Source organism: Bubalus kerabau, chromosome 9 (genome assembly GCF_029407905.1).
Source record: "Bubalus kerabau isolate K-KA32 ecotype Philippines breed swamp buffalo chromosome 9, PCC_UOA_SB_1v2, whole genome shotgun sequence".
In the NCBI taxonomy this organism is placed as follows: Eukaryota; Metazoa; Chordata; class Mammalia; order Artiodactyla; family Bovidae; genus Bubalus; species Bubalus kerabau.
In genome coordinates, this window is record NC_073632.1 from 104490413 (window position 1) to 104514744 (window position 24332).

The 24332-nt window shown below is 54.0% G+C and overlaps 1 protein-coding gene across 1 annotated transcript in view; it reads left to right on the plus strand.

The window, feature by feature from the left end:
* The window catches only part of IGF2R (insulin like growth factor 2 receptor), a 102577-nt gene that overhangs the window by 36648 nt on the left and 41597 nt on the right, over positions 1-24332 (plus strand). Inside the window, exons 7-19 of the mRNA XM_055536142.1 lie at positions 1705-1810; positions 5243-5405; positions 5556-5730; positions 6593-6696; positions 12403-12567; positions 15022-15162; positions 16728-16871; positions 17952-18089; positions 18902-19046; positions 19520-19697; positions 20356-20471; positions 20902-21070; positions 22592-22771. Coding sequence (XP_055392117.1) covers positions 1705-1810; positions 5243-5405; positions 5556-5730; positions 6593-6696; positions 12403-12567; positions 15022-15162; positions 16728-16871; positions 17952-18089; positions 18902-19046; positions 19520-19697; positions 20356-20471; positions 20902-21070; positions 22592-22771 — 1924 coding nt within the window. The remainder of the gene's footprint in view (positions 1-1704; positions 1811-5242; positions 5406-5555; positions 5731-6592; positions 6697-12402; positions 12568-15021; positions 15163-16727; positions 16872-17951; positions 18090-18901; positions 19047-19519; positions 19698-20355; positions 20472-20901; positions 21071-22591; positions 22772-24332) is intronic.

The following is a 24332-nucleotide window of genomic DNA, read 5'->3' on the forward strand; positions in this document are numbered from 1 at the left end:
CTTCACACGTGCTTGTAAACTTCCTGGTCGTTGCTTGAGTCGCACATTCTTGGTGACTTTCTAATCATTTCTTTCTTAGAGCAGGAACACGTTTATCGCGATGCAGCCCGCATCCATCCATATGGTTTCCATTTTATGAGCTTGCCACTACCTTATGGTGTGTTTGAGTGTCTTCCCTGCTTCATCACCCCTGACATTGGTTTTATGTCCATAGTTTTATCTCTTCTTTAAAAAAAAACAGTCCTGGAGGGCAAGCGGCAGGAGGGCCACTTTGCCGTTGTTCTTCTGGGTACAGTTTGTTTCCCGACTGGGGTCCGGTGGGCCCCCTAGCCCGCCGTGGGCCCCCTAGCTTCCGGCAGGGGTGGTTCATTTTCTCTTAAGGAGCCCTGCTGTTGACAGACGCTCTCCTCCTGACTTGTGTTTGCCCCTGGCTCGGCAGAGAGCTTGGTCTCTCCGGTGGGTCCCACGTGACCACGTCCTGAACTTGGAGCGAGGATTTTTATCCACTCTCTGTTCCCGGGGCCCTTTGGTAGATGTCTCGTTGCACCTGCTCCCGTCTGGAACTCGTGGTGTGTCAGCGTGTGCAATTATAGACTGCACTCTGTCCCCAGAAAACACTGGCACGTGACCTAAATTGAAGCATGCTAGGAGATTCCCACGTGTGCTTGCGTGTTCGCCTGCCAGGGCCGCCCAAGCAAAGGGCTGCAGGATGCCCAGGCAGCTCCTCTAGCTCCCTCTCAGCTCTGGAGGCCGAGATGTCTGCGGGGGGCATGGTGAGGGGCTCCTCCTGAGACCCTTGGTCTCAGCTTGTGGACGGCTGCCTCCTCCCCATGTCCCTTCATGGTCTTCCGCCTGTGTGTCTGTGTCCTGAGCCCCTGTCCTTATAAGGACAGCTTTCCTGTCTCAGGGGCCCACTCCAGCGACCTCATCTTCATCCTCTCCTCCAAGGCCCCCCGTGTCCAAATACAGTCACGTTGGGGGTGCTGGGCATCGGGGCTTCCGCTTGTGAAATTTGCGGGGGCAGAGTTCAGCCTCTCGCCCTGTCTTCAAGTGATAAACGGGCTCTTCTTCCTGCTGGCAGGAGCTGGAGAGGACTCTGGAGAGCATGGGCATGGAGCGAAAGCCCGAGGTCACCTTCAGAGACCAGGAAGGTCGTCTGTTTTTGGTGCCTCCGTGGCCACAGCCTATAGCAAGGCCAGCACCCCACGGGCATTTCCACGGTCTGTCTGCCTGCCAGTGGGAGGCCATGTGGCCAGTGCTCTGGGCGGTCATCAGGTTTAAAAAAGAAAGTCCTCGGTTTGCACTGAAAAGTTGTCATTTAGAGAGGAAGTGGTCGTGCAGCCTCGTGGGCTGAAACGCACTTGGCCAGCTGGGCTGTGTTTGTTTTGTTTTGTTAGATGGTTTATGATTTTGTTCCTTGTCCTCCCGACAGCTTTTCTAAGAACTTAAGTTTACATGGTGATTATTTGACTTTTTTTTTGGTTTTGTTTGTTTTTTGAGAAAGTACAGCAGTCATTGAAGTTCACTTAAATTTTATGTCCCCCAAATGAAAATAAACGCGACTGAGTCTGTCCTGTGGTTTCTTTTATGTCTGTGACCTGCATCTGTTCTCCTCTCGCCTGAATGAGGGTGCTGAGGGCAGAATGAGGGCTGTGATGTCTGCGTTGCTCACCCCCACTCTCTCCCCGACGTGTGCATCTCCAGGCTCGTCCTGAGTTACGTGAAGGAAGGGGCCGGCCAGCCAGACTTCTGCGATGGCCACAGCCCGGCAGTGACCATCACGTTCGTGTGCCCGTCGGAGCGCAGAGAGGTGAGTGGCTTGACCTGAGCTCTGCACCCCAGTGGCATTCAGCAGTCCCGCATCTGGGGGTCCTCGTGCAGAAGATGAGCCACCGTGGACGTGGAAGCCGAGCAGGCCCGGGCTGGACCCGGCTGTGTGCTGAACGTGCCTGGCTGGCTGTGTGCTCTTTCGCAACCAGCCCGAGGGGCCTCCATCTACACCCACAGGATTGTGTTTTCGTTCAAGGGTCGCGCGGGATGACATCCAGTGGTTCAGGGACAGATTTTTTTTTAAAAAGAACTTCACAGTGAGGCGGATGTCAGTAAATATTTGGAAAAAAAAAAAAAAATGTACATATGACCCTGAACCTGTGGATTTCACGTGTCTGTTGACTGCTTCGGGTGAGGCAAGGTAAAAACGGCTAAGTGGTTTTTAGGAGCATAGTAAGAAGCGAGTTGTGCAGATGGCGTGTAGGCCTGGCAGACAGCGCTCTGGGGTTCCGGGGGTGGATACCGGTGTAGGGGAAACGAGGGCCCGAAGGGAGATTCCTGCAGCCTCAAGAGAAGCGCGTTGGCCCCCTCACCTGCCTCCTGCCCCCTGCCCATGGGCAGATTGATGTCTCGCTGTTTACTCAAATTCCAGTGCCCGCTGTAAACTCCTTGAGGGTAGGGCCTTTCATCTGCTGTGTCCTTGGGCCCCGGGCCAGCGCAGTCCCTCAGGTCCTCTGCTGCTTAAGTGTCTTTGCAGATGGCAGTGCTGCTGAAGGGAGGCGTCCCCAGGGAGGAAGGGTAGGGCTTTCCTCCAATTTATTTCTGCCTGTCCTCCCCGCAGAATGAAGTAGGAGGAACGGAATTCTTTTGCCAAAGAATGTCCTCCCCCAAACAAACGTGGAATTTGCTCTGCTTTCTGGCTGGCAGCTGGCCGTTTTGTGTGTGTGTGTGTGTGTGTGTGTGTGTTGCGGGTGGGGTGGTAGTGGAGAATGAGACTACAGTGTGGGTCCAGCCAGACTTCCGGGGCTTCGTGGTGTCGACTCAGCCAAGACCCGGCGGGCCAGTAACCGACACTGGTCCTGAATGTGATCGTGAGGAGTGTCGTTTATACTCTTTTTTTGCATGTATTTGTGTATTTCTTCTTTCCATCCTACAAGTGGGAATCAGAATCAGGGAGATGTTCTAAGGCGGCCATGGTCTCGGTGTTTCCCCCTCTCATCGGTGCCGCGTCCAGCGAGCCTCAGTCCACACTCTCACGAGGGAGACGGTGGGGAGTGCCCCTCCACGCGAGGCGGTCGAGGCCCGTGTGTCCTCCGTGGAGCTTACGAGATTCTGTGTCCAGCCTGACTGTCGCCTGGACAGAGCTTGGGTGACTTAGGCCCGGGGCCCTTAATACTTAGAAGGTTTATTGAAGCATTTTCACCGGCTCATTAAATGCTTTTAGGAGCTGGAACTTTAGTAAAACGTTCACCTTGTCACATAAATCTCTTTTAGAAAGCTTTACTTGAATTTACATACTGTAAAAATTTGCCCAGCCTAAGTGCAGTTTAATGGTTATTAGTGCACTAACCGAATTGCACAATTATCGCCTCAGAACTTTTCCATCACCCAGGGAAGCCTCGTGCCCAGCCACCATCACCCCTTGCTCACCCAGCCTTGGCCGCCGCCGCGAGCCCCCCCCCCCCCCACCCCAGCCCCTTGGCCTCTGCCTTTCCCGACCTCCCACGTACATGGAGTCACACCCCACACGGCCTTGGGCATCCGGCTGCTCTTGCTCAGCTCTCGATCCACATCTCTGTTTGTTTGTCAGGCTGCCCTCAGCCAAGGGGTTAGTTAGGGCATCGATTTCCTGAGTAAGCGGTCGGGGCTGGACTTGGACCTCTGCAGCTTGCTGGCCACGTGATGGTGAAACTGGCACTGGGCCTCATGCCTGGCACGCAGCAGGTGTTCAGTAAGCGTTGGCAGCGTGACATGCCCAGAGGCAGCACGGCTGCCCCTGATGCCGGGGCCGGGGAGAGGACCGCTTCCCCAGGGACGTCAGAAGGGTGGCACCGCGCCTTGTTCACAGTGACTTACTGCTCAGCACCTTCCCAGAGGATGGGTTTGTAGTGGGGGGTGACAGCCTGGCCCCACCCAGGAGCAAAACTGATCTGAGTACAAGTGAAGCCTGCCCAAGACCCTGTGGACATTCCTAGGAAGGGGCTAGGGACCATCTCCCCTGTGGACATTCATGAGAGGGGCTAGGGATCATCTCTCCCATAGACATTCATAAGAGAGGGCTGGGGACCATCTCTCCCGTGGACATTCATAAGAGGGGGCTAGGGACCATCTCCCCTGTGGACATTCATAAGAGGGGGCTAGGGACCATCTCCTCCATGGACATTCATAAGATGGGGCTAGGGACCATCTCTCCCGTGGACATTCATAAGAGGGGGCTAGGGACCATCTCCCCTGTGGACATTCATGAGAGGGGGCTAGGAACCATCTCTCCCATGGACATTCATAAGATGGGGCTAGGGACCATCTCTCCCATGGACATTCATAAGAGGAGGGGCTAGGGACCATCTCCTCCATGGACATTCATAAGATAGGGCTAGGGACCATCTCTCCCGTGGACATTCATAAAAGGAGGGGCTAGGGACCATCTCCTCCATGGACATTCATAAGATAGGGCTAGGGACCATCTCTCCCGTGGACATTCATAAGAGAGGGCTAGGGACCATCTCTCCCGTGGACATTCATAAGAGGGGGCTAGGGACCATCTCCCCTGTGGACATTCCTTGGAGGGGTCTAAGGACTGTCTACCCCGTGGACATTCCTTGGAGGGGTCTAGGGACCGTCTTCCCTATGGACATTCCTAGGAGGGTCTAGGGACCGTCTTCCCTATGGACATTCCTAGGAGGGGCTAGGGACCATCTACCCCATGGACATTCCTAGGAGGGTCTAGGGACCGTCTACCCCATGGACATTCCTAGGAGGGTCTAGGGACCGTCTTTCCTATGGACATTCCTAGGAGGGGCTAGGGACCGTCTACCCCATGGACGTTCCTGGGAGAGGCTAGGGCCTGTCTCCCCAGGTGCGCACAGATGCAGTGATTTCCACCCCCCTGGTTGGGGGCGGGGGGGTCCATCTGGCATCTGTGACAGAAAGGAGTGAACAGACCACAGGCCCTTCACACATTGTGACTGCTCGCCAGGGGCGTGGTGGGGCAGGGGAGACCGCATTCAGGGCGGGCTCCCAGGCTGAAGTTTGCATGTGACTCTGAAAGGGACCAGAAGAGCTTCGAGGAAGCAGAATTGTCACGAGTCAAATCATCACAATCCGTTAAGGGCCATGGCGGTACTAGAAAGAGAACAATGTTAAAACCCAGCAGCACACCCTTGAGCTTTTCCGGAAGCAGAGAAACTCTGTCTGCATTTGAGCCGTGTGAATAAAACGAATCTTTCTCCCTTTTTCTCCGGGTTTGCGGCAGGGCACCATTCCCAAGCTCACAGCTAAATCCAACTGCCGCTTTGAGATCGAGTGGGTCACCGAGTACGCCTGCCACAGGGATTACCTGGAAAGCCGGAGCTGCTCCCTGAGCAGCACGCAGCATGACGTGGCCGTCGACCTCCAGCCGCTGAGCCGGGTGGAAGGTGAGTGGGGGGCCCTGGGGGCCGGGAGGGGGCCCAGGCCGAGCACCCCCTGCCCCGGGGCGGGCGCTGCAGGTCAGACGGGAGGACGCTGTGGCTCTCCAGGCCTGTGCGCTTCGCGAAGCCCCTTCTCGTGTGTCCCCCTTTCCTTAGCCTCAGACTCCTTGTTCTACACCTCGGAGGCGGACGAGTATACATATTATTTGAGCATCTGCGGAGGAAGCCAAGCGCCTATCTGTAATAAGAAAGATGCTGCGGTGTGCCAAGTGAAAAAGGCAGATTCCACTCAAGTCAAAGTGGCCGGGAGACCCCAGAACCTGACCCTCCGGTGTGTACGGCCCCCGCGTGACTCTCAAGGGTGTCCTGCATGTCCCTGTGAAGCCTAACACGCTCCCCTGCCAGCTGCCTGCTTCCATTTTCCACAGGGAAGTCACCTAAGCGCAGGGAAGTCAGCTAAGCTGGCCTTTTTTTTCCTGCTTGAGTCAGGCAAGTGCCGTTTGTCGCTGACCCAGGTGGAAGTTTTTCCTGGCTATACAGCACAAGTGCTTCTGTTAGTACGGTTTGTTTTATAATCTGTTGTCTGTAGGGAACTGTACGTAGCAAGGTTACTTGATAAGTTGATATGGCTTTTGTGTTTTACAACTTACGTTTCTTAGAAGTTTTGGTTTTTCTCGGGCGGTTTGAGAAATCTGAAACACCACTGGCATCACATCCAAGAGTTGAACAAGCAGGAGAATGCTTCAGGACAGTTCTCCTGACCCCTGAAATCAGGAGTTAGCTTCACAAAAGCTTTTATCAAAGCGTTAGTTCTCTGGAATTGTCATCTGGGGTCCCTCTGTCAGACTTCCTGTGGCAGTTGCTGGTCGAGCAGTGTCTTCTTGGGCATAAATTATTTTGTACAGAACCCCAAAAGGAGAGCAGAAGAGTCCCCATGTTCCCAGTAGAAGCTTTCACGCTTTCATCCAGCCAGTTATCACTCTGAAGTGAGAGGGTGACAAGCGCATCCATTTGGAGCTCTTTTCCTCTGGACGGTCCTGCCCCAGACGGCGGGAGCGTGTCCCCAGCTAAACGTTTGCGTCTGTGCTGGTCTGTGGGTGGTATGCAAAAGTTTTAATGTAGAAATGCTTAGACATTCAAGTTTCTTTCTTGGTTCTACCAAACGTGTGTGCGTGTATGTTACAAAAACCTAGGTACTCGGATGGAGACCTCACCTTGATCTATTTCGGGGGTGAAGAGTGCAGCTCCGGCTTCCAGCGCATGAGTGTCATCAACTTCGAGTGCAATCAGACAGCAGGTGAGTGCGCTTGGAGACCGTGGCGGCTCTGTGTCGGTGGGCCAGGTTCGTGGAAGCAGAGGGCTGGGGGGATGGTCAGGCCTTCTCCTGCAGACGGGGCCCCACAAGGCCCCCTCTGTGGTAGTGGGCAGGAGGACCCCCCCACCCACCCCGCCAACGGTGGACACACATCCTGTTTCCATTTTCTGTTTGTTCTGGGAGTGGGCCCGGCACTCGTCTCGCCGGGAAAGCCTTTCTGTCCCGCGTTCAGCTCTCGCTGGGGTGTGGACGGAGTCTGAAGGCTGGGCTGCTCACCACCTTCTGGGGGTTTGTCACCCAACAGCTCTGCTTTCAGGAAACGAGTTTCTAGGTGAACATTTCTGCAGTTGGTTGCCCTGCTATAGAAGTTGGATTCTGGGGATTGTAAGAGGCCACAGGGCATCTTTAAGTGGAGTGGAGGGCTTCCCTGGGGGCTCAGATAGTAAAGAATCAGCCTGCGATGCAGGAGACCTGGGTTTGATTCCCTAGGTTGGGAAGATCCCTTGTAGGAGGGAATGACAACCCACTCCGGTATTCTTGCCTGGAGAATCCCATGGACAGAGGAGCCTGCTGGGCTACAGTCCATGGGGTCCACGACTGAGCAACTGACACCCTGAGACTTTCTAAGCGACTGAGAAGCTTCCCCGAGGCCACCGTGGCACTGCCGTTTCTGTTCCCGCTCCAGCGATCCTCCATGCAGTTGGGGTCTGTTGAGAGGTGATGGGGTTCTCACCCTCATCAGAGCGCTATCCCCTCCGAGGCCCCCCAAACAGTGACCCCCCCCGCTTCTCTGCATGCTGGCCGGGCCTCAGCCCAGAGCTGCAGCCTGGGAACCACCCGAGTCCGGCCCTATCCGCATAACCGGCCAGCTCGCCCCATCCCTCCACCCTGAGGGGCCCCTGGTTCCTCCCTCTGTTTGTTTTGTACGTTCCCATGGAAGAGCTTTAACCTTCTGGTCCCGGGGCAGGTTCCTACATGATTTACCAGGGGTCTGGGAGAGGCAGCCGTGCGTGATGGGAGCCGAGCTTTACAGGCAGGTGTCTGAAGGTGAACGCGGGCAGGAGAGGGGGTGACTTGCCCCCGGGGTGCAAGCAGAGACTCACCTGGCAAGAAGCAGGTGGGAGGGCGTCAGGGCGCCCCTCGGTTCCCACTGCCCTCCGCCTCCATCCCCGTGGTTCACGGCCCCGCTTGTGGTCCGTCAGCCCCCCACGCCCCCCACGCGCGTCCTGGTCTTCACGTTGGAGTCCTATTCTCAGTTGATTCATCGAACACGTTTTATGGATTCCTGTCTGCGAGGCCTGGGGACGCCTTGATGGCTGAGAGCTCTCTGGGTGTGTGCAGAGCAGAGGCAGGGGAGAAGGGTGCTGGGCACCACAGTTCAGGGTGGTGCGGGCGGGGTCAGGGCGTCCGGCAAGGTCTGTCGCTGGGGGCCTGTGTCAGGAGGAAGGCCCCCAGGTCAGTGGGCTGGTGTCTGGGTCTCCCCTGAGGACTAGGAGGTGCTGTGTGGGTGAGGCCTTCCGGACAGTGCAGGGGTGAGCCAGGCTCCAAAGACGGGGGCCACGAGGCTGACACTCGTAGCAGGAGGAGAAGCTCATGCAGAGGTGGGCATCAGGGTCGCCACGAGCAGGTCAGAGCTGAAGGCTCCACCCCTGGCTAAAGAGAGTGTGGGGAGCACTGTGGGGATCTCATGTCCTGCGGAGGGTCTGGACTCTGTCCGGAAACCAGTGTGCAGGGGCTGGGTGGTGGTGGTGGTGGTGGTGGGGGGAGGTGGGACACACATCTGGCTTGGGTGCGGCCTCTGGATCTGTCTCCCTCCTGCTGGAAGGCCCCGCGGCCCTCCCCGGATTCTCCATCCCTCTGCCGTCATCCCCAGCTCCTCTGGGCCCTCAGGAGGCCCTCTGCGAAGTCCACCCTTTCCTTTCTGCCTGGACTCCCCGGGAAAGGCAGCCTCCTCCTCGCCCCAGTCCCCCGCCCAGACCCTCGGGCGGCCTGCCCCCACCCCGGCCGGGTGGGCGGCTCTGCTGCGGGCGCCCTGTGTGGGCCAGGGCCCCCTCCGCCCGGTCGCTGCCGCCTCCGGCCGCGCTCCGTCTGCGCTTTTTATTAATGACTTGGCCGAGGTGGTCGGGAATGCGCTGATCTCATCTGGGCACGTTGGGAGGATCGAATGATCACCCCCGAAGACCGCAGGAGGATGTTGAGGAGGGCCTCTGGTCAGGGACTCCCAGGAAAGACCCGGGAGTCGTGCCAGAAAGCTAGAGAGCCCAAGTGGGCTGGAGACTGGAAAAACGATTAGAGGTCATTTTTTTTCCCCCCTTTTTGTTAGGAAAGTTTTCGAATCTTTAAGTAGAAGGAACGTTAAGATGAAAACTTACATGCCTACCCCTCAGGCTAAATAGTCATTAATGTTTACCGAATTTGTTCCGCGTGTATACGCTCCATCACATCAGCGATGGATCGTAACGCTGCACCCCGACTCTGGGAGAGGGCATTCCTGCACGTAACCTTGGTGCCAAAGAGCTGCCAAGGTGAACGGCGATGCTCTAATCCTGAAGACACCTGTCTTCTAGGTTCATGCGACTGGTGACACAGAGACCCGACCTGGAGACTTTTAGATGTTTCTGTGGGAGACTCTGAGCCTCTTTCAGGCTGGAGTTGGATATGAAATATTTAAGGCTCCTTCCAGCTCTGTAATTTGGAGCTAACTATATGTAGTATATTGCTGCTGCTGCTGCTAAGTTGCTTCAGTTGTGTCCAACTCCATGCGACCCCATAGACGGCAGCCCACCAGGCTCCCCCGATTCTCCAAGCAAGAACACTGGAGTGGGTTGCCATTTCCTTCTCCAATGCATGAAACTGTGTGTAGTCTAAAATTATTTCATTGTTGCTTTATTTGAGTTTAAGTTTAGAGAACTTAGAGAAGAGAAGCCTTTAGTGGAGTCTGTGTTTATTGGATAAACGTAATAATGTATTTTTTGCATGTTTGAATGGGTGTTAATTGGCCACAGAGTCTTGTGAAGGGTGGTTTATAGTTCAACTTGGATTTCCAGGAATTATTTAGGCTTATGAGTTTAGGGTTTCCTGCTTTCCAAGACACAGAGGTGCATAAGTTTCTTTCTTTCATCCACGATGTATTTTCTTTCCCATTTGTTTCAATAACTTAACATCTCGTTTGATGTAATAGATCTTATTATTGGTGATCCTGCCAAATAAGGACATTAGACTATTTTGCGGGGAGGAATTACGTTAGCCTGGGCTAGTAAAACACCGTCCACAAATCCAGGTGACAGGTCATCACATCCAGGACTTCGTTTCTCTAGTCTCCATGCAGGTCTTGGGGGGCCTCCGCCCTGTGCGGTCGCTTGGAGACAAATACATTTCCCCCCTTGTATTGCTGCTGTCTGTGGACGTGGCCTCAGGACTCCACGTAGGATGGGAACTGCCGTTTTTTTTTTTTTTTTAATTTAATGGGCCAGAACTAAGAGACGGGACCCAACTTCAAAGGCAGGGAGGCAGGAAATGTTGTTGAGCTGTGTGCCCTGAGGGAAGGTTGAACCGGTCTGGTGAGTGGGACGGGGCAGAGGGGGGATGGGGCAGCCCCCCCATCCCCCCACGGAGGGAAGTGTCCGCTTTGCCTCCCGCTGGTCGTGGAGGCCACATACCCTGAGGCCACGTAAAGGGTGTGCTGGGAATGAACCTGTGCAGGTGGGACACCCGGGAAGCTTTCGGAATTGCGTGGAGAGCAATGATGGAGAGATTACAGAAAGTCACCGGTGATCCCACTGGTGGGTGGAAACCCATAGGAAAATAGCAGTCCTGGAGGCAAGGCCATTGTGTATTTAAAAAGCCACCTGGTCTGAATGAACGAGTCATTTATTTTAATTTTTTAAATTATCCGACTTGTTTGTAATAGCTGTATAAGGATTATAAGAATGAACCTAGTTTTATGTGTTTGAATCTAAAACCAACCAAACAAAGGCAATGTAGCTTGGTTGTGAGGAGTCTTAGTTTTCTATTCTCCAAAAGTTCTCCGAGGAGTTAAATAAGAATGCAGGTCAGAGGCAGGCAGGCCAGTGGTTATTTAAATTTTACTTAAAATGGACTCTCCCTGTGGATCATTAGGGCGTTTCAGATGCAAACCTAGCTCCTAAGGGAGGATGACCCTAGAAGCATTCACTGTACTATTGGTATTTAATCGTCTGTGAAGTTACCTGGTGAAAGAAAAACACTCCGGATGCCTCAGGTTTTCAGGAAACACAAATCTTTTCTGATTCGTGAAATACTGATCCAGCGGGGAGTAGTGCAAACCTTGTGGGTGGATTGGGGGTCGGGGGCGTTGAAGGGAGCTGGAGGAGCTTCACTGCTCCAGCATGGGGGGCACCGTTGTCCCAGCTGGAGAGGGTGGGCTCTGTGTTGTTGGTAAGGAGGCTGGGAACACCAGTTCTTAGGGAGAACAGCTTAGGGTACTAAAAAAAAAAAATTCTGAAAAACAGAAGAAAGAAAAAGCCCACAGAAGCGCAGGGAGGTACTACCGCTTTGTGGCTCTGAGTCTGGCTCTGGGGCCAGACCGTCTGGGTTTGATTTCTGGCTTTCTAGCTCTGGAGCCATAGGCAGACTACTCAGCCCTCCTAAATCTCCAGAACGGGGCTAAAACTGTCCCCATGCCGCAGGGGGTGAAGGATGAAATCCTCGAAAGGATGCGAAGCCCTTAACGCAGAGCACGTTGTTTGCCATCCAGCCCCGCGGAGAGCGCTGGGCTTAGCGCCCTGCCCACCTGGCTTGAGGTCCGTGTGCAACGAGCCGCTGTTGCCGGTGTTACAACTGCGATGTTTATATTATTAAAGGTTTAATAGAAGTTGTAATTGAAGCAGCGTTCACCCTTGGTGCAAAATATTATCTCCCTTTTCGTTAGAACATTGTTCTCTTCAGGGCACTGAACCTTAAGAAAGGCAAGTCGTGCAGGAGGTCCAGAGGAGGATTATTAAACCATCAAGGGTGGAAAACCGGCTGCCGTGCCAGTGGCGCGCTAGCTCGGAAAGGCAAGGGGATAGAATTTCTTGTTGGGGAAAAGTCAACAGGCTTTGCAGAATCCCAGGCTACGTGGACAGGGAAACTGGCTTGCAGGGAGGGCTGATGGATTGGAGGACAATGTTAGAGGCCCACGTGTGCGCCAGGATCTGGGACGCTGGCCCCTCTGGGAGTGAGGTTACTAGACCTGAGCGCCCTTCAGCTGTGGGTGGGGGGAGGCCCAGACCTCATCAGACCTTATCTCTCTTCTTTGCTCATTTCAGGGACGAGTCCCTGGGGACTTGTCCTGCTCACAAGCACATCGTTAAGACTCTGATGGTCCTGGAACCGGAGTTACTCCCTGGTCTGACTTAAAAGGGTGTTTATGAGCCTCTGGGAAGCTGACCGCAGGCCATGAGCTGCCTAGCACTGCCCAGGGGCTCACACCCATTGAAAACACCCTGCTGTCCTGTTGAGGGCATCCTCCCAAGATGAAAGGGGCACAGGGCTGACCGCAGGGGTTCTGCCTGAGATGCTCTGGCCTGGGAGCCCTCTGATCTCTGGGGCTGGAGCCCTGAGCTTGTTGGCCTGCACGGCTGCCCCAGGGGTCCCGTCCTGTGTGCCGCCGGGCGGTCCTGGCATCTCTCACGTCGTGGGCACTCTCTCCCTTTCTACCTGACGCAGGTAACAATGGCAGAGGGGCTCCTGTATTCACCGGGGAGGTGGACTGCACCTACTTCTTCACGTGGGACACGAAGTATGCCTGCGTGCACGAGAAGGAGGCCCTGCTGTGCGGCGTCTCCGACGGGAAACAGCGCTTCGACCTGTCGGCGCTGGCCCGGCACTCAGGTAGGCGGCCAGAGGTGCACGAGAACCTTCCCTCTCGCCTCCTTCCCCACCAGCATGGTTGGAAATGCTGTTACCGTTCTCTTTGTCAACTGATCGTATCCCAGCCCTTCCTCCCTTCTCACGGAGCAACATGAATTATCAGAGATGACACAGACTCAGGAGGTGAGATATCTGAATTTGAGGTCAGTGTTACTGTTCCCAGTTGGAGTGCCTTGGGCTCCTCTTATCATAGTTCAGTGAAAAAACGACCAAGTGCCTTCCATGTGCCAGGCCCTGTATTTTGTGATTAGAAACTTTTTTTTTTTAACTGTTGTTGCTGAGAAGGTAGATCTTAAAAATTCTCACCACACACATAGAAATTTGTAGTTCCTTGTGATGAATGTTTATCTACACTACAGAGGTGTTCATTTCACAGTGTGTATATATGTATCGAGTTGTGTTGTATACCTGTAGCCAGCATGTGCCTTCCCAGGTGGTGCTAGTGGTAAGGAATCCACCTGCCCATGCAGGAGACCTAAGAGACGTGGGTTCAATCCCTGGGTCGGGAAGGTCCCCCTGGAGAAGGGCATGACAACCCATCCCAGTATTCTTGCCTGGAGAATCCCCGTGGACAGAGGAGCCTGGCGGGCTGCAGTCCATGGGGGTGGCAAAGAGTCAGACACGACTGAGAGACTCAGCACAGCACAGCACAGGGCCGACGAGCTGCCTCTGTCACGTGGAATAGCACACACGACAGGCAGAGGGGCCTGAAGTCGCATAATCACCCGCTGCTATGGGAACGATGACTCATGTTTCTGAGCCCCCGCTGCTGAGGGCCGCTTCACGTTGGAAAGAGGATCCCTCCGTTGTGGGTGCCAGTCTGGGAACATGAGCCCCATCGCAGGTGCCCTCAGGTAGTGGGTTGCCCGGGGAGTTAACATCCCAGTGCTCTTGTGGTTTGGCACCTCTGAGCCACGGGCCTGGGGCCCTGGTTCCCTTCTGTGGGCTGGTGGAGAGGCTGGCCTTCTGTCTGCTCAGTGGGTAGGGCTCTCCACTCTGCTCAGACCGGGGTGCGAGGCCTCTGCTGCCACGTCCAGCTGTGTTGACTCGAGCAGCTTGCCCTCCTCCTCCTCCCCCGGTTTTTCCTTGCTGTAAACTGAGTGCTCCTTTCCAATCCCTCTCTTCACTTTGCTTTTTTTTTTTTTTTTTGGTAACGATCCCTCTGTCCAAGGCCCAGCCTAAGGTCTGTGAAGGATGCAGAGATGCATTCAAGATCAGCTGACTTTGGCCCCCCTCTCTGGTTCCATGAATAATCAGTCCTGAATATTCTTTGGAAGGACTGACGTTGAAACTGAAACTCCAATCCTTTGGCCACCTGATGCAAAGAACTGACTCATTGGAAAAGACCCTGATGCTGGGAAAGATAGACGGCAGGAGGGGAAGGGGACGACAGAGGATGAGATGGTTGGATGGCATCACTGACTCGATGGACATGAGTGTGAATAGGCTCTGGGAGTTGGTGATGGACAGGGAGGCCTGGCGTGCTGCAGTCCACGGGGTCGCAGAGTCGGACACGACTGAGCGACTGAACTGAACTGGTTCTGTGGGAGCAGGGTTTTTTTGTGTAGCGTTTGCACCTAGGTAATTAAGATGCTGTGAAGTGAGAGCTAAAATCCTTCCCTGATAGTTAGACGTCCTTCTGCGTGAAGGCCCCTCAGCGCTCCCACCGCAGCGTTCAGAACCTTTTGTCCTTGTTTAGCAAGTGGTGCTTCCAGGCTGCTGACGGCCCTGTGTAGTGAGTGGGTTGTGCTCCCGCTGATGAAGGGTTTTCGCTGTAAACCCCGGACTCCACTCTCCGTGTGTACGTCCGCCTTCCCTTCCGGTCCTCAGTGATGTCCGCGGGGGCCGTTTGGGGACGGTCTGCTTTTGACTTGCTCTCTGCTCTCAGCCCCTGCTGCTTCTACCTCTGTGGATGTTTTCTGTTCAAACACGACTGGGTCGTGAACGGTTTTGAGTTCAGGGACCACCCGTGTCTTGTTTATCTTCTGGGGGCCCCGAGTGCTAAGTCCCGGGCCGGGTCTGCCTTATCTGTGGTCTGGAGGCAGATGCGTCACCCGTGGCCCGCGCCTGCCAGGTCCCAGGGCTGGCGCCTGGCTCTGCTTTTCAGTTTTTTGATTTCAAACTCTGAGGCTTGGGAGAACTTTTGCTGTTTAATCCTCAGGCTGCCCCGGTAAGCCGCCTCTTCTGAGGAGCTGTTTGGGGCTGGTTTGTTACTGTCACGTTCAAAACAAGCCTGAGATTCCCGCCGCGTGTCTGTGCCTTCAGCCGGCTCAGGTCCAGAGATGTGAGAGCCTGTTGTTTAGTGACCACAGTCCTTTACCTTCCGCTTCATCACAGTCTATGGTGTGACTCACACAGAAAAGCAATCACTGCCTAGGGCTAGAAAAAGCTTTTTTTTTTTTTTTTCGGTTACAGAACTGGAACAAAATTGGGAAGCTATGGATGGCAGTCAGAGGGAAGCAGAAAAGAAGCATTTCTTCATTAACATCTGCCACAGGGTCCTGCAGACGGGCCAGGCACGGGGCTGCCCCGAAGACGCGGCCGTGTGTGCCGTTGGTGAGTGGTACCCTGCGGTGAGCCGTGCCTATGCGTGCAGGCGGAGCTGGGCTGCATCCAGGCTGGAGGGAATGAAGATGAGCTTCCTGTGGTTCATCACAGCCTCCTCTCTCTGGGTTCAGCGCATAAAGGATGGGCGGGAAAGGAGAGTTTAATGACTCAGATGTAGGGAACTGGGGCACTCGGGCGTCTTGAAGCAGACGGAAGCCTTCTGATGTGGGCTCCCTAGAGACAGGAAGAAGCATGTGGGAAAATCCTTGGTTATCGTTTCACCTTGTAACCCGAGGAAGAGAACTGCCAGTGCTTGTATAAAAAAACTGATTTTGATTTGTTAACGACCGTACTGCCTGGAATTGTTCAAGAATTATGGCTTCCGGGGAAGGGGACTCTCAGAATCTTGTATGAGAGAAGTGGACGGACCCTTTGAGTTCCTTTGGCTTTTAACTGTGTTGGCCTCAACTTCTCAATTGGATATTAAGTGTTTAAACATGTTACTTAAGTGTCACCTGGAAAGTGACAGGCAGAATAATTGGAATCTGTTTTGCAAGCATTAGATAAGCGATTGTGAATTGTTAACTTTTTAATTAATTTTTATTGGAGTACAGATGCTTTTTAGTTCCTTGCTGGCTTAGATGGTAAAGAATCTGCCTGCAATTCAGGAGACGTGGGTTCAATCTCTGGGTTGGGAAGATCCCCTGGAGAAGGGAAAGGCTACCCACTCGAGTATTCTGGCCTGGAGAATCCCATGGAAGAGGAACCTGGTGGGCTACAGTTCACGGGGTCACAAAGAGGCAGACACGACTGAACGACTCACACGCACAGTTGCTTTACAGTGTTGTTAGTTTGCTGAACAGCAAAGGCAATCAGCAATACGTATACATGTATCCCCTCTTTTTTGGATTTCCTTCCCATTTAGGTCACCACAGAGCAGCGAGTAGAGTTATAAGGGATTGTGAATTTAAATTTAAAATCCAGGTTGGATTTTAGGAATTATCCCAGGCTTCAGAATTGGTGGTGTGTCTTTTTAAGCAGGCGTGTCCCTGCCTTTATTTAAGGACTTGAGACAGAGTTTCATTGCTTTATCGTAAAAGTCATTGAACCGAGAATTGAGTGGTCACCTGCTTGGCCCCCTGAACAGATTTAGTTTCTACTTTGGTCACGGGACAAATGCTACCCCCTCGGTTTCAAATGACCTTGTGCCTCAGGGCAGCTGAGGCCCCCCTAGATGGGGGAACGTTGTTATTTTCTGGGATCTCGTGACAGGCATTTCTGCCTCTGTCTGCCTCCCCTGCCCTTGAAGGATGCTGTGAGTCACTCTCGCATTTTCCTCCTCCTCTGCCTGAAGGTGCCCGCGGGGTCCTCAGTGAGGCTGCCCCTGCTCGGTCAGATGTGTCACTCGCGTCTGTAGAGACCCACTGACAGTCCTGAGCAGGCTTGGCAGGCTGGGAGAGGGGCCAACGCACACCTGTGGGCCTCGGCTCCCTCTCGGTACCTCTTCGTCTGCGTTGTTAACCCCTTTTGATCATGTCTTATGTTTTGTTCCCCCTTTGCTTTCTCTTTTCTAGATAAGAATGGAAGTAAAAATCTGGGCAGATTTATTTCTTCTCCCACCAGAGAGAAAGGAAATATTCAGCTCTCTTACTCAGATGGTGATGAGTGCGGTGCTGGCCAGAAGATACTAACAAATGTAACACTCATGTGCAAACCAGGTACAAATGAAAGACAAAACCAGAAAGCGCGGGGTCTCCCGGGCTCCTGCCAGGGGCACCCGTGCATTCTCTGTTTCCCGTGTTTTTCCCCGGCCACCGCTGCGACAACGCGGTAGAGCACTGAAGTCCAGGAGCGTCACGGTGGCCCCGCTGGATTCTATCGCCCCCGCCCCAAACCAGCCCAGAGATGGAGAAACCATATGGTGTCCGAGGGGGTCATGTTGCAATTTTCCAGATGAGTTATGCTCTCGGCACGGCTTCCTCTTCCTTAGGCCTGGTGCCGGCCGATCGTGGGGCCCCCTGACTTCCTCCAGAGGGGGAACATCGCGAGCGGCTCAAAACATCGTCCGTGACCTTAGCGGGCACACAATAAATACTCCTCTTGATGTGCCTTTATTTATAGGTTCACATTGTTTTCCAGGGGTCAGGATCTATATATATATATATCTGCACATTTTTTATGTTTCTCAAAACATGGCATTCTGTGAATGCTCTTCTGTGTCTCACAGTCATTATTTATCATCTGTCGGGACTTCCTTGTTGCTGCTGGCTTGGTTTTACTATTTTTACTCATTTTTCTCTATTGTTGGATTAATAACATGTTTCCAGCATTAATTGTGCTGTGACATGTCCCCGCTGCCTCCTGTTGGAAGATTTCCTTTGGATAAATTCCCGGCTGTGAGTTAAGTTCAAGGACCGGGACAGTATTTTTTTTTTTAATTTTTTTTTTTTTTTAAGATTGTAAAATATACATAACATAAAGTTTACCATTATAAAGGAATTGTAAAATACACATAATCTGAAATTCACCCCTTTAACCGCAGTTCAGTGGCGTTAAAGCACTTTACGTTCACATTGTACGTTAAGTACGTTTACACCACCGTCCATCTGCAAAACTTTCTCGTTCTCCCAAGCTGAAGCTGTGTCCCCATTAAACACTAGTCCACCCCCACCCTTGTCCTGACTCTGTCGGTGTGACCACTCTAGCGACCTAAGATCAGTATTTATAGAGCTGGTTTGAGAACCATGGAAATTTCTCGAGACTGGATCAGTGACCAGTCTGTGTATACCCATCAACAGGTGATTTAGAAAGTGCCCCGGTGCTGACAACCTCCAGGGCTGACGGCTGCTTCTACGAGTTTGAGTGGCGCACGGCTGCGGCCTGTGTGCTCTCCAGGACCGAGGGGGACAACTGCACGGTCTTTGACTCCCAGGCAGGTGTGTGTCCGAGCGCCCTCTGGGGCAGCCTCTCCTGCAGCCGCTTCAGCTGGCTTTTGTTCGTTTTTTGGCTGCGCTGGATCTTCATTGCTACTTAGGCTCTTCTCTGGTTTCGGGCACCAGGGGCTACTCTCGAGTTGTGGTGTGGGGGCTTCTCATTGCCGTGGCTTCTCGTTGTGGAGCGTGGGCTTCGGTAGTTGTGGAGCACGGGCTTAGCTGTTATGCAGCAGCTGGGATCTTCCCAGATCAGGGATCAAACCCATGTCTCCTGCGTTAGCAGGCAGATCCTTAACCACTGAGCCATCAGAGAAAGCCTGTTTATTTTCTAACATTTTCTCTTTGAGTGTTTCAGGGTTGATAACCTGCTTCAGAATTTATAGTAATACTGTTTGACCAGAACTCTGAAAATCTGGTGTTTGAGGCTTACTTGAGATAATTAAAAAACCTCTCTGATTGTCATAGTTGAAGTGGGTTTGCTAATCATGAAACCCAAGGAACACAGGAAATAAATCATGTCTGGAAAGACGTTCCGAGTGCCTTTCTGGCCGTGAAACCCACTGTAGCCTTTTCAAGGTCGTTGTATTGTGGTTGTGGTCCCGCTTCCCACACACTGGTGGTTCATTCGGCCAGGAATTGTGGGCTCTGACTCGGGCGTTGGGTGAACACGGCAGGAAGGGATGAGTGAGGTGGTGGTGGTGGAGGAGGCCCGTCCCCGGGGCAAGGTCGGTGGCGTCTCCACGCTGTCGGGCCGGCCCAGCCTCTCCTGCACCCCATGGTCCGACCTGCCTGGGGTGCTTTCGGCTCTTCTTCAGGGTTTTCTTTCGACTTGACGCCTCTCACGAAGAAGGACGCCTACAAGGTCGAGACGGACAAGTATGAGTTCCACATCAACGTGTGCGGCCCAGTGTCTGTGGGCACCTGCCCGCCGGACTCAGGGGCCTGTCAGGTGTCCAGAAGGCAAGTGACCACTCTGCGATCCGGGTGTTCCCTTGGGTGTCCCGTGCGCGCGGACGTCCTCCTCCAGGACAGGTCTGCCGCCTGCCGACGTCCTTCCCCGACGAGCCTTTAAACCCCGGGAGGGCCTGGACTAAGGGCATATGGTTTCCAGAGGAGGGGCAGGACAGGAAGTGGGTGCGTGGGGTTGGGGAGGGGGGGGCCCTCGCTTCTGTGCAGTCAGCACTTCTCGGCTGCCTGGGGGGATCTATGCCCACACTTCTCCAAGTTCAGTGCAGCGTTAGCTCAGATGAAGGGAGCTGGGCCTTGAAGCCGTGGCGCTGACGGTGGATCCGGGTCTGGCGTGGGGGCGGGGTCGCCTTCCCACACCCACTGTGTGGAGATCCTCCCGCCCAGGTCCTGGCAACCCCCACGCTCCTCGTGTTGCCCAGCGCTGGTCCCGCTATCTTTTCTGAGAAACACTTGGCTTGTTTTAGTGATAGGAAGTCTTGGAACTTGGGACGCAGCAATGCTAAGCTTTCGTATTACGACGGGATGATCCAGCTGACCTACAGGGACGGCACACCCTACAATAACGAGAAGCGCACGCCAAGAGCCACGCTCATCACCTTCCTCTGTGACCGAGACGCTGGAGTGGGTTTCCCCGAATATCAGGTGGGAGCCATGGGTGCTCATGTGCGTCTGTGCGGCAACAGGGGCCAAGGAGGGGGAGAGAGGTTGTCAGTCTCGTAAAGGCGGGGGAAGAGAAGAAAGCGGGTGAAGGCGGGGCTCGTGACTTTTCTGGAGCGAGGGAAGCGAGGGAGGTTCTGCTGTAGGTGATACAGGAGCTGGGGCGGTCCCCGGGGAGAAGCTGTCACGTTGTCTGGCTTCCCGGGACTTATCCAGGAGCCTGTCATGGGCCCTTTATTTAGAAGCAGAGCCATTATTAGTCTGGTTTACTGGGCACATCCTCAGCTCCTTTGATGTTAATTAATCCTTTTAGATTTGCCAGGGGACACGGGCAGTGTGTATTTTCTGACCAACAGTGGGCCGTACCACCCTCAGTCACAGCCCTCCACACTGCTGGTTTGGGGTAGATACCACACAGAAGCATCAACAGCCCTGCCTTGTTCCCACGTAACAAGCTAGAGTTCCATCTTAACTCATTGCTGGGCAATCTTCCTTTTAATAGAACGAGAGGGGATGGACAAAGGAGATGAACTTGCCTCCGATTCTTACTGAGGAAAAAATGTCCCACCTTTTTCTAAATGCTGGCTTTGGGTAATGAGTCCCCTTCTCTGCCGTCCCTCCCATGTGTGTGTCCCGAGATTAGGAGGAAGATAACTCTACATACAACTTCCGGTGGTACACCAGTTACGCCTGCCCGGAGGAGCCGCTGGAGTGCGTCGTGACTGACCCCGTCACACTGGACCAGTACGACCTCTCCAGGTGAGGCAGGCCCGCCTGCCCTTGGCCTGGCCCCGTCCAGTTAGGGCCGAGGTCACTTAGGCCCTGCCGGTGGACATGCCCCTGAGACGGTGAGAGAGCGTGCAGGATCAGGGTGGGGAGCTCCAAGCTGCATGAATTCTAATGATCTGGGAGCCTGCGCAGGATCAGCCAGTGTTTGCCCAGCACAAACCTCCGTCTTCAGCTGCATCCTTCAGAGTGATGCCTGTCACTGCAGAGGTGTGGGGGTGGCCCCGGGTGTGCAGAGAGGTCTGTGTCTCGTGAGGCTAGAGAGGAGGCGCGGTGGGCCAGCCTCTGGGGGTTTGATAGGCAGTGTACCTTCCCTTCTTACTTCTCTAACCACTTAGAAATGAATCATCGGGCCGAAAGCTGTCGGCTGGAAAAAGCGTGCGTTTCCCCCTTGACCTTTCAGGCTAGCGAAATCCGAGGGCGGTCCTGGGGGAAACTGGTACTCTCTGGACAGCGGCGGGGCGCGCAACACGTGGCGGAAGTACTACATCAACGTGTGTCGCCCCCTGAACCCGGTGCCGGGCTGTGACCGCTACGCGTCGGCCTGTCAGATGAAGTACCAGGGCGAGCAGGTGAGGCGGCCCTCCCCGCCCTCCCAAGCCCGGGGCTTGGCAGTAGAGGGTGGGGGGGTCTGAGTGGGTCCGGCTCGCGCCGAGAAGCCCCTTGAGACAGATAAGGGGGTCTCGCTGCGAACTCACCTGCCCCACCCTCCCAGAGATGCAATCATACTTGAGTCGTTGCTCAGATTTAAAATGAAAAAAAAAAAAAAAACCCTGGGTGTGGGGAACCGCCTCTGCTCGCGGTTCTCAGCAGACAAAGTGACTCTGAACAGCAGACATTTATCAAGGAGAGTTTAAGCTTCCAAAAGCTCTTGCTTCTGGACTGATTAGAGGGGACGCCTGCTTGGCAGATCCAAGCGCCAGCTCTTCTTGCCCGGGTGCAGGCTGCACTCTGTCATTCGATGGAACGCAGTCACCACCAGAACCTCGGTAACGCTCCCCTGGGTGCCTTCTTGTACACAGCGCATCTTAAAATAAAGACGTCTGTGTGCTTCTTTAAAAATAGCATGTCGAGGATGTACTTTTCCTGGGGTCCGTTACACGGCAGCTCAGAGGTGTTTTCAGGGAAGCTGACGGGCGCACCCTGCTGGTTGAGTGGAGCGTGGTGGTGTGTTGGCGTGCACTTTGGCACGTGTGTACTCTGGGTTGGAGCAACGGCCTCCAAGGACAGTCCGCTCTCATTATTCATGGATTCTGTATTTGCAAGCTGTCTCCTCGCTACCATTCATTCGTGACCCCAAATCAGTGCCCGGGTGTTCTCACGGTCTGTCGTGGACATGTGCAGAGAGGCCTGGCATGGCTCTGCATTTTTGTCTCGGTTCTGCTACCCAGACGTCCAAACAACGGAGGCGAGAGGGGGCGGGCAGTGCGGTGGCCGGACACTCCTGGCTCCTGGCCACACGTGGACCGGGCTTGGTCCTTCCTCGAATGCCTGGGAGAGGAGTGGCCTTGGATGGGTTGCTTAACATGTCTGAACTGCGTTTTCACTTTTGTGAAATAAAAAGGACCTACCAGGGTTTTGAGGCGTCAGGATCGAAGGCTGTGGGAGATAAATGTCCGTAGAGATAAACGTCCCCCCTCCCTCGGTGTGCGGGGAGCGGATCGGTTCTAGGGTCCTGGCTGGTCCCCAGAACCCGAGGATGCGCCAGTCCGTGATGCGCAGTGTCGCGGTGTCTGCACGCGCCCTGGTGCACATCCAGCCCGTGGTTTCACAGCGTTTGACACCGTGTCAGTGCTGTGCTCGTAGACGTGGGTGGCTAATGTAAGTTTTGCTTTTTGGAGCTTTCTGGGATTTCTTTCCCCTGAGTGTTTTCCATCTGAAGTCGGTTGAACCTGCAGATGCAGAACCTGTGGGTTTCAAGGGCGGACTGTTTCCCCTCTGCAGAGGAGTGGTGGTTCGAATTCGCTAATCCAGCATCTGTGGCAAGTGTGTAGGACACACCTGCCGTGCATAACCAAACACCCACTGTGTCAGTAGCGAAGAACACAGTTGGTCTCTCCAGAGGGAAAGCTGACAGCCACATGTGTTCGCAGGGCTCCTACTCTGAGACCGTCTCCATCAGCAACCTGGGGGTGGCGAAGACGGGCCCCGTGGTGGAGGACAGCGGCAGCCTGCTCCTGGAGTATGTCAACGGCTCTGCCTGCACCACCAGCGACCAGAGGCGCACCACCTACACCACCAGGATCCACCTTGTCTGCTCCATCGGCAGCCTGGTGAGGGGGGCGGGGCAGCGCCGTGACCTCGCTTGATCGGGCTCCTCTATCTCTGCATGGGACGCGGGTTCTGCCTGCTTCTACTTCAGGTCCGCATGTGCTGCGGACTCGGGGAGGCCAGGGCCACGGCAGTGGTGCTTCTGCACCTGTCCTCCTGCAGTTTACTCCCAAGCCCTACGTGCTGGCTTGGGATGCGCACTGCAAGGTGTTCCCTTACCGTGAGCTTTCTCTCTTAGCCACACAGATGCCATCCTGCATGTGAGTTTCTGTGAGTTCTGGAGGGCCCCACAGTTCTGTGATCTGAGGGCCACACCCTATAGCAGAAGAGGTCTTAGAGATGGCTTGGTCCAAACACCATGGTTCACAGATGAGATGGAGGCCAGGCCCCGTGGGTGGACACCGACAGAATAATAACGAGCGGTCTGTTGGGAAAGCAGGAATGAAATCTCCAGGTTGGGAAATGGAGGAGGTGACAGAGACTGCAGGCGGGCCCGAGCTCCTTACCCAGGGCTGAGCAGAAGAGAAAACGCAACGTGAGAATGCTTTGGGGTCATTATATACAGTCTGCACTTTTCTCTTTTTTTAACTTTTTATTTTGTATTGTGGTTTAGCCGATTCACAGTGTTGTTGATGGTTTCAAGTGGACAGCAGAACGATTCAGCCATATAGGTCTGAGTGTCCACTCTCCTCTGAACTCCCCTCCCACCCAACATGGCCACTTACGGTTGAGCAGAGTCCCCTGTGCCACGCAGCGGGTCCTTGTTGGTTATCCATCTTAAATATAGGAGTGTGTGCGTGTCCCTTCAAACTCCCTAACTGTCCCTTCCCCCGATCCTTCCCGCCTGGGAAGCCTAAGTTCATTCTCTTAAGTCTGTGAGTCCATTTCTCTTTTGTAAATAACTTCATTTACTGTGTCATTTCGTTTTAGAGTCCGCATGTAAGGAGTGTCTCACAATATTTTTCTTTCTCTGTCTCACTTAACTTCACTCATTCCCTGCAGGTTTTTAAAAAGCAATGTGGTAGAAGATGTATCAGTATAACATAAGATTCACCATCTTAGCCATTTCTAGGTGTAGAGTTTAGTGGCATTAATGCTGTTACAGTGCTATGGACCCATCACTGGGTCCATTTCCACCATGTCCATTGTTATTCTAAACCTAATTGCTTTTTTTTTAACCTGGAGTTTTACATTTACAATTGCATCATGTGCTTTTTGAGAAGTCACCGAGCCCTTCGATGGACGTGCAGTGGGGATGATAGAGGTGCTTCGAAAGGGTTAGTCGCAGCGTCCTCCACTTTGGTGGACATGTTACTGGCCCAGTGAGTCCATTCCACCTAGCAGGCGGACTGCTCGGTCACTTCCATCCTAGTCATCTTACAGACGTCAAGTTCTCTCTGTCCTTTGCCAGCACACGATTTTTTTCCCAGGAGATCATGTCTTAAGAGCTTAAGAAAGTTGCCCTGATAAGGGGAGGAGAAGGCTGGCGGGCTGAGCTCGGCTTGTACAAGCAAAGCTTCGCATAGCTGAGCCATAAACACACACTGATAAGCCTGAGCTGGG